General features: G+C 39.7%; 2 protein-coding genes across 2 annotated transcripts; both read left to right on the forward strand.

Moving 5' to 3' along the window:
* Nucleotides 1–271: 271 nt before the first annotated feature.
* LOC149720086 (uncharacterized) lies at nucleotides 272–5,288 on the forward strand. The gene is made up of 11 exons (XM_089864111.1): nucleotides 272–479; nucleotides 538–702; nucleotides 798–961; nucleotides 1,028–1,106; nucleotides 1,170–1,301; nucleotides 1,363–1,465; nucleotides 1,524–1,598; nucleotides 2,330–2,406; nucleotides 2,946–3,034; nucleotides 3,078–3,178; nucleotides 5,146–5,288. Exons 2-11 carry the CDS (start codon nucleotides 583–585, stop codon nucleotides 5,286–5,288), a joined length of 1,083 nt encoding a protein of 360 aa, XP_089720237.1. The 5' UTR covers nucleotides 272–479; nucleotides 538–582.
* A 719-nt stretch (nucleotides 5,289–6,007) lies between these two features.
* Nucleotides 6,008–8,999, forward strand: LOC149720087 (uncharacterized). The gene is made up of 2 exons (XM_089864122.1): nucleotides 6,008–6,714; nucleotides 7,670–8,999. The coding sequence occupies exons 1-2, from the start codon at nucleotides 6,008–6,010 to the stop codon at nucleotides 8,997–8,999; spliced, it is 2,037 nt and encodes a 678-aa protein (XP_089720248.1).
* The last annotated feature ends 406 nt before the right edge of the window (nucleotides 9,000–9,405 follow it).

The following is a 9,405-nucleotide window of genomic DNA, read 5'->3' on the forward strand; positions in this document are numbered from 1 at the left end:
GCATTGCATGGAAACTGTAGAAAGTTCAACTGTTCCGGTGGCAATTGAGGTAAAAACGTCGTGCCAAACAAGGCTTAAAGAATATTAGAAAACGGGCTTTTATTTATCTTGCAGGAATTGAGTCGAGCTATCGCAAAAGCTATTGATGTTAACGAATTTAAAAGAATGACCAAAAAAGTAATAATTAGCAATTACATCGAGCGCTCTAGGTACCTTTTCGTGATGGTTTTTCACTAAATTTCTTAAAACTCTTCAATTCTTTTAGTCCGCCCTTGGTTGGCTGAAAAGCACCAAGTCCGAAGTGGGACTCAAGTACCAGGAGTTCCTCAAAACGCACGGACATCGAGGCATCAATGAGGTAAATGAATCTTATTCTCTACCTTCTTAAAAATGTTTTCAATTGTGGGAAATTTCGAAAGTTCGACGTTTACTATAAATCGTGGGAAATGGACGAAATGCCTTTAATTGAGACGCTTCAGGTAAGAAAGTATTTGTTTAAAGATTGACTAAGACTAAATGACGTGCTTTCGTGGATAGTCAATGGCTGGATCCAACTTACAATTTTAGAAAACCAAAACGGCTATGAGTACTAAGGACACGATTAAAGCCTTGGTGGTCCCTCTAACCTTTATGTCCAAATTGTACTTGAGAGTTTTAATTCCGCTATGCAGACGACAAGTAGCTTGTAGGGAAATGTCAAAGGTACGCACAACCCTGTATTTCAATTTATTATTATTATTATTATTATTTTGGGGTAAAAATGATGCAATTCAGTATTACTATGTATCTCTTTCAAGTCATTGTACATTTACTCTGTGAATAAATGGCGACGAGCCTGTTGGAAAACGGCAGAGCAAATGGTACTTGAAGGACTGATACCCGAAAAGGAGTTGTACTTCTTTATGACTAACTTTGAGCTTTTTGAACTGTTTGAAACGAGGAATGCCAAAATAGTTCAAAAGTAAAACCAATCATAATAGGAAGGTCAATATTAGGTAATTTTAAATTTGAAACTGACCAATTTCAGGGCCATTCGTCGAAAGGCACTCTTCCCAAAGCTTGATGCCTTGGAATTTGGGCTAATTAGTAAAGGATATCCAATTCCTGTAATTAAACAATATTCATTAAGATGGAGTTAGATTTACGATTGTTTAACCCTTGTCCGATAGATCAACCGCAGCGACGAAGAGGAAGAACCAGTTCAGGCAACTTTCACGATGTCGGGAACACCCGTGAGTCAAGGGTACGTCAAAGCCAAGGCTAGAGTCGCTCTAAATCTTCAGGAAGCCAAATTAATTCAAGTACTTGCGACGTGAAGGGTTAAACTAGTTCTTGTTGCGTACTTTAGCTCTTTTTTTGCAGAAAGGTGAAATTCTTATAGCCAAGGGAACTGATATAGGATGGAGTCCTTACTTTCCCATGTTAACGGGAGTTATTACGGAACTAGGGGGCTTGGTGTCTCATGGTAACAAAATTATTTTATATAGATATAAACGCACGTGGTTTTAATACATTTGAATTAGTCGCTGTTGTGGCCAGAGAATATGGTCTACCATGCGTTGTTGGAGTAGAGGGAGCCACTAGAAAGTTTAAGTCTGGTAAGTCTTGGTGTGGCCACGTGGTATTTTCCAGTTTAAATTTCTCACCAAATTAAACGCGTGTTTATCCGCACGGGTTTAATTAGTTAACATAATGGTTTTTTTTCTCTTGTCGTGACGTGTCCAGGAGATTTAATAGTTTTAGACGCAAATAAAGGGATTGTCACCAAGATTAATATATAAGAAAGTTTTTAATAAAAGGCAACAGTTTTGTATTTTCCATCAGTGCCATTTTATTTTGCATTTACAGTTTGTAATTAGAAGTCGAGAGTTTGGGGCTTGCTCCACCTCCGCCACGGGTTGACCCGGTATTGTAGTACATCCAGTATAGGCCCATTTCCTAAATAAACCTTAATCAAACACTCTTACACTCTAAAGAAAATTACCCCCACCAAACAGTAGGAACAGTGTAAAATTTACAGGTATATAACAGTAACAAGTTTTGTCGTAAATATAACAGTCAATTTAGTGTTTTCCTCGATCGTGTTAATTTGCCATTATAATTAACGGCGAAACCATAGCAGCCATTCATGACTGTTAAAACAACGGTGAAAAACCATTAAATAAAACAGTAGAACGTGGAAAAAGATTTTCACTGTTAAAATTAATTTTCAATCTCATTATTTTCATCTGACGGTACTAATATTAAACAAGTTGGGAAACCAAAATAAATTTCTCCGAGCCGAGACGAGGGCTAACATTTTCAATAAAAAAAATTACTTTTTAAACAGAAATCAATCAGCCAATGAGAAAAACCGCAAATAAATATCACAAATTTGGCGACATATGGCCAAGTGCACTTGTAAAGGTTAAAGGGTCTAATATTTTACTACATAACCAAAATAATTCCTTTAAAGAACATAACATCTATCACTTAAATGTGTATTTAACATTCGGCTCACTCTAAACCGTTAAGACCTCCTAAAAATGACACGAAAGAAGGTCAATTTGGTATCTTAATTCAGAGACCGAATCTTAACAACACTTATGGAAAGATAAAGTATTAACATTCATATTATTTAGTGAAGTCAAAATTTACGTTTACACTATATATAAATGTAGTAAACCTGAATTAAAAAGTAAACACCAAATTTGAAATATTAATATCAAAATATGTTCCTGGAATATTGAGATGATACAGACTACACAACTACTAAAAGAATCGTAATACCGAAACATATTTAAAATATTTTCATTTAGAATTCTGCAAAAAGAAATTGTTATCGTTTCGTAAGAGATCTTTTCATCCTACTCGCTTTATTGATACGCTTATGGTGTTCGATTCAGATGCAATCGTCATTACTCGTTCTATATTAACTTTGATATGCGTATAGTGTTTCAATTCAGATGCAATCTCATTACTTGTTCTATATAAACTCTCACTTGTGTCACTTCAAAGAAAGAAATTGGGTTGATCATTCACGTAAGCAGCTGATGTAAAACGCGTCAAAGAGGAATTTTTTCGTGATTGTAAAGCAGTTCCTCACATCAGGTTAATTTCTGTTGCGACTGCAGTGTTTCCCCAGTCCCCACTTCCGAGAGTCCTAAACCCCCCGATGCGTTTGCTAGAACCAGCGATCGTATAAAAAGAAAGGAGCTGGGATTGACCCAATTGTATCACCTGCAGGATAAGGCTCAATAACTCAAAAACAGGAACCCCAGTAGCGATATCGACGTTGGGCCAACGGAGTCGGCTCGAGATTCAACCGACACTGCCCTATACTGCCGCAAAATGGTCGGTAGACTTTCCTTTTGACAGTCGAAATGTCCTACCCGAAAATGGGTCGGTCCGGCGGTTTTCCAACCTTTTCAAACGTGCACGGAAACTTTTCGGGATTTCCAAAATGAGGTCGGGATAGAAATTTTGCCAGCACTTTAACCGACTCTAAAAAGTAAGCGTGTCCAGCTCTTACATTATCAAACAAGAAGTCGGCTTTGTTATCTGGTTATGGTCGGATTATTAATCTAATTGCAGTCGGCTTTATCGACTGCTATTTGTCGGATTTATGGCTTGTTTGTGGTCGGCTTTATGGCTTGTTTAGGGTCGGCTTTACGACTTGTTTAGGGTCGGCTTTACGACTTGATTATGGTAGGCTTTACGATTTGTTTATAGTCGGCTTTATGAATTGTTTATGGTCGGCTTGATGGATTGTTAATGGTCGACTGTAGAATTTTTTATAGGTCGGTTTAGAGATCTTTTACTGTAGGTAATGCGAAGTGTCTCTGATGATTCCCTCCCATTGGACCGAAATCCCATTCAACCGAAACCAAAGAAGGGAGGCCCCATTGGACCGAATTCCGCACCTTGGGCGGTTTACGAAAAGTGGAGATAGCCATGAATGACTGCACTTAACGTTAGTGTACACTGCAGTTATCTCCGATAAAAACGAAGTAGCAATGAGTTAACCGTGGAAACGGTTTTAAAGGCTTATGTAAATTTAAGGGAAAGCTAAAATAGGCCGTAGACCGTAACATTTTCTTTAATGTTACTTTAAAATGATACTTAAAACGAGAGATTTCTAAAATAAAATTTTATGTTTTGTTTGTAATACAAATCCAAGTATCTTTGATTTGTCTTAAAATAACGAAATTTGAAATGTTTAGTATTGATCGGTAGGTAGTCGGATATGTCGACCTCTCGATCGACCCTTGTTGTAAATTTGATAAAAAAACCATGTTCGTTGGTAAGGCGTTGAGCAGCCGACCTAATCCTTCCTTACACCAACCGACTTAAAATGTAACTATCAGCCAACTCTATTTGTTTGTTCTCACGTCCGATTTCAAAGCGGAGCTAGTAACTGAAGTTGGATAAGAGTCGGACTTTAGTTGTAAGTGCCGACTAGACCATAAACCGACGAATCTACCGCGAACCGACTCAAACGCGGAAGAAGCTTCATTATAACTAAATCTGAAATCTTTAGTATGATCGGTAGGCCGTCGGATATGTTGACCTCTAGACCCTTATTGTTATCTTTTATTTGATAGAAACGCATGTTAGTTGGTAACGAGTCGAGCAGCCGACCTAATCCTTCATTACATTAACCGAATTCAAATACAACTATCAGCCAACTCAAATTTATTGTTCTCACGGCCGACTGCAAAGCGGAGTTGGCAACTGAAGTTGGATAACAGTCGGATTTTAGTCGTAACTACCGACTAGACCATAAACCGACGAATCTACCTCTAACCGACTCGAACCCGGAACACTCGTGTTACTGGGGAAAATACCTTAGCTCTGTTTTCTCCGGAGGGGGGGGGGTTGTGACGTCAATAACGACTTTTTCCAAATAGAAATTCAACGTTCCGGTGACCTTTTAACAGACCGTTTAAACAGTAAATGGCCAAAAAGGGGATAAAGGGTGGTGGTTTTTTACTCGTGCGGGGGAGAATCACCTCCTCGCACGAGTATTGTTGCGGCTTTTCAAGGTCTCTCTAGCATAGCTTTGGCAATGCATGGCGTCAGGAATACTGTGTGTTCAGGGCTTTTCATCCCCATCATTCCGATTTCGATTTTTTAAAGTAAACACTTATTTGGTGACTCCACCAGAACGAACTCTAATTGAAGCCACAAAAAAGGATAATTTGACTCCGCCTCTTCCGAAGCACGCAATGTGCGGTGGTTTAAGAATGGTGGCGCGCGGAGGTTTAGGCATGCTGCTTGAGGAAGTTGAGGATAGCTTAAGTCTTTAGAAGGAAAGTTGTCTGCTGCGAGTTCTACAGTTAATATTTATTAGTCTCGCTCACAACTGGACGTATGGCGTCTAGTAAAGAAGTTTTTTTCTCGTGCGCGCTTTTTTAGCCCCTTGTTGAAAATTTGTCGTCTATTTGTGTAAAAAATCAAAGCCAATGTTGTTAAAAAAGACTATACTCGAAAAAACCTATGGTTTAGGGGCGTATCTGTAGTTATCAGTCTGAGATGTTTTTTGATCGAAATAAATAAGTTTTTTTACCTAATCTGCAAGAAAGTTATACCAAAGGTCAAGGGTAAACATTTGAAATCGTAGCTTTGTAACAGAAAAATATTAGAATTCTCAAATTGTACGCGGACCCAAATGGTCGCAAGATTTTAGCTCGCTACAAATTAGCAAACGTAAATTTAGATAGCTCCAAATGAGCACAATTGAAAGCTACAAATTAGCAAATGTAATTTAATTGTTTTAAACCAGATTAAAATTAAATCAGTATACTCGATATTAATTTCCGTAGTCTTTATTTAATTCCGAACACGATCAGGGAATTTTTCAGTCGTTCCCAAAGCTAGCTCTCCCACTGTGCGCGACGGGCTTTTCGATAAAATGAATTAGTCGCCACATAATTTGGTGCCGAAACCCGGGATTAACTGTTAGTTGCCAACAAAATTGGTGCTCAAAGAACGGAGTTAATTTGAAGATTTGTGAAACTCTGGCGAAATGGCGGACTTGAACAAACTTAAGTCTATGAGAACTGCGATTAGAAAAAGCGTGACTACAATTACTTCAACTATCGAGAATTTAGTGAAAGACGCGAACGTTACGGTGATCTTAATTGAAGAACAATTATCTCTGCTAAGTAGAAAGGAACAAACTATAAAGGATTATGACGCGCAGATCCTAGCTCTGTGGCCAGCTGTGGCGGATGATGCAGACCCGACGCTGATGAGAGAAATAACAACTATCATGGAATACGACGACAAGATGGATCTCGCTAAAACCAGAGCTAACAAGAAATTAGAATCACTTACACCTCCAACAACTGGAACAAACGGAGCTTCGTCTTCAGTTACGGGATCCACGCAACCAAAGAAAGAAGAGTGCAGGCTACCAACTCTACAGATAAGAAAATTCAACGGAGAATTTGCAGAATGGCCAGGATTTTGGAGTCAAATCAAGTCGGCGGTTCAAGAAAAGGAAGGACTATCAAAGGTAGAAATGTTTTATTACTTAGATTCTTACTTGGAGGGAGACGCTAGAAGTACAATTGGAGGTTTAAGAGCCTCTAATGAAAACTATGATGTCGCGGTTAAACTGTTGAGAGAAAAATATGGACAAGAACATTTAATGGTTCACGAACTAATGCACAATATTCATACTATTAATGGTATTGAGAACTCTAACGATACTTTAGCTTTGAGAAAACTGTATGACTCATACGCGTCTAATATTAGAAGTCTTAAAGGGTTAGGGATTGACACAGCCGCTAACGGCATTTCCTTATGCACAAAAATAATAGGCACTTTACCATACGAGTTAAGATTAAAACGTACTATGAACTGTAAACCAAACAGGGTTGGCAAAAATCCGGATTTTTCTTGAAAAAGCCACTGGTATGGTTTTTTGCTGGTTTAAACCGGATTTTATTGGATTTATCCGGCTTTTTTAAACTACTCTCTAGTGCTTAATTTTAGCACTTCTTTTTACATTTTGTGCGCTAGTTGTCTTCTGCTGGGCCGTCTGATTGAGAATCATTTCCCTTAGAGATGAGTAGGGCCCCTAATTTAATCGGGATTTTTCAATGCAACCCGACCCATATCGGGTCGAAAAATCCTAGGTCGGGTTGGGTTAGAAAATTACTTAAAACGTTTTGCTGGTCGGGTCGGATAGGGTTATCATACCATCAACCCGGGTAGACATTTTTATTTCTTCAATAGGGCAGAAACGGGCCCGGGTAGACATTTTTATTATCTTCAATAGGGCAGAGTCGGGCCCGGGTAGACATTTTTATTATCTTCAATAGGGCAGGGTCGGGCCCTGGTATGCTTTTTTGTGATCTTCAATAGGGCAGGGCCTGATAAAGATTTTTCTAAATGCGCGGTCCGACCCAACAATTTAGCGTTGCGAAAAGTTCAACTCAGTCTCATGATTTTTGGGTGGGGCAGTGGGAGGAGGGCGCGTCAAACTAACCCACAATATATGGGAATCGACCATTTCGATGAAGTAAAGAGGTAAAGACATGTGTGTCAAACTTTTCCTTCCATCTCACTTTATGGTGCCTGCACTGTACTCTATTATCATATTTTTTGAAAAATCCACTGGATTTTTCAACGTGGTTTAAACCGGTTTAATCCAGGTGGATAAAACCGGACTGGTTACCAGCGTGCCAACCCTGAAACCAAATGACGAGTTCAATATAGACCTACTATTAGAGTTTGTACGACGCGAAGTGGAAGCTAGAGAGGTGTGCGCAGCTTTGAAAGGTGACGGTAAACGCGCGGTACAAGCGCGAGAAAACACAAGAGAAGGTCCAGTTGCCGGGAGCAGATACAGTTCACGCGATAAAACAAACTATTCTACGGCCGCGGTACTCTCAACGAAAATAAGAGAAAAACCAAAGGGCGTGTATTGCATCATCTGCAAGTCGGAGACACATTCCACGAACGATTGCTCGAACTATTCATTTGAAGAAAAAATGCGCATCTTCTGGAATCAAAACAGATGCTTTGTTTGCTCGAGAATGGGTCATGATGGGAAGAGATGCACTTCGAGATTTAACACCTGTCGAATATGCCAAAGAAGACACAACTCGGCTATCTGCGCAGAAAACAAGAGTCATAAATTGGAACCAGAGTCGAACAAGAGCTCGTCAGAGAAAATAGACGAAACAAGGGTCAAGCTGACATCGGGAGTTGTTGGATTGCACAAGACAGTTTTGCTACAAACAGCTAAAGCAAGGGCGGAGAATCCGGAGAAGACAGGACGAGGCCAAATAGTTCGTTGTCTCTTAGATAACGGCAGCCAAGGAACATTTGTCACTGAAGAAATATCAAGGCGTTTGGATTTACCCGTTTGCGGAGAACTCGACGTGGAAGTGGAAAACTTCGTAAATGAAGATCCAACTACTGTCAAAAGGAAAATCGTAAGGCTAACCATTCAAAATACGAGAGGAGCAAATAGACCGAAGATAGAAATCCTCGCGGTAGAGGTACCATATATCTGCAGGGCCCTAACCTTGGTAGATTGCAATGAAGTTATGTCCTTCGTAAACTCAAGAGGATATGAACTGGCTGACGAACCCACGGAAGACACACCAACTACATCTGCTATTGGAATGCTAATTGGAGTAGATTACTTTTTTGACGTCGCAACGGGAACCATAGAAAGAATAACGAAGAATCTGATAGCTGCTGAAACAAAACTAGGATGGACAATTCAAGGTCTGTTAAGCCCAGCTAATATATCAATAAACACTGTGAAGATATCCGTAGCGAAGGTCAGCATACACGAAGCGGAAGTCTCGAAAACTCTTCAAGCGTTTTGGGAAATCGAATCCATTGGAATCAGAGAACCGACAATGGCAAATCCAGAAAACGATAACGTCATGCAAAACTTCAGAGAACAACTTAACTTCAAAGATGGGCGCTATCATGTCAAGTTACCGTGGAATGTATCGAAGGAAAAGCTTAATGACAACCTAACAGTAGCGTAGACACGAATGATGAAGTTGATACACAGATTCCAAGCCGATCCAATACTCTTGCAAAACTACAAGGACGTCATAGACGAGCAGCTTAAACTGAACATAATTGAAGTCGTTGAACATCCGGAGATCAAACCGGAGGGTACCTATTACGTTCCACATCAACCAGTTTTGAAGGAAGGCAGAGCCACGACCAAACTGAGAGTCGTCCTAGACGCTTCATCACACGTTAAGGGATCGCCGTCTTTAAACAACTGCCTCTCAAAAGGACCTAACCTAAATCCGGATATCCTGAACATGCTTTTGAGATTCAGAAACTATCGCGTTGCAATCACAGCCGACATTGAAAAGGCATTCTTGCAAATCTCTTTAGAGAAGGAAGAACGCAATTCGTTTCGATTTCTATGGGTGAAGG

The sequence above is a fragment of the Phalangium opilio genome, unplaced genomic scaffold, assembly GCF_054372755.1.
Source record: "Phalangium opilio isolate 3A_F unplaced genomic scaffold, DU_Popi_V2 ptg000002l_1, whole genome shotgun sequence".
In the NCBI taxonomy this organism is placed as follows: Eukaryota; Metazoa; Arthropoda; class Arachnida; order Opiliones; family Phalangiidae; genus Phalangium; species Phalangium opilio.

Bases quoted from the DNA above. Each gene is read 5' to 3' on its own strand.
- LOC149720087 (XM_089864122.1), top strand. From the start codon at position 6,008: ATGGCGGACTTGAACAAACTTAAGTCTATGAGAACTGCGATTAGAAAA. The intron at 6,715-7,669 runs GTATGACTCATA...ACTGGTTACCAG, and splicing joins ACTTTAGCTTTGAGAAAACT to CGTGCCAACCCTGAAACCAA.
- LOC149720086 (XM_089864111.1), top strand. From the start codon at position 583: ATGAGTACTAAGGACACGATTAAAGCCTTGGTGGTCCCTCTAACCTTT. The intron at 1,107-1,169 runs GTAATTAAACAA...CTTGTCCGATAG, and splicing joins GTAAAGGATATCCAATTCCT to ATCAACCGCAGCGACGAAGA. The intron at 1,599-2,329 runs GTAAGTCTTGGT...CTTTTTAAACAG, and splicing joins CACTAGAAAGTTTAAGTCTG to AAATCAATCAGCCAATGAGA.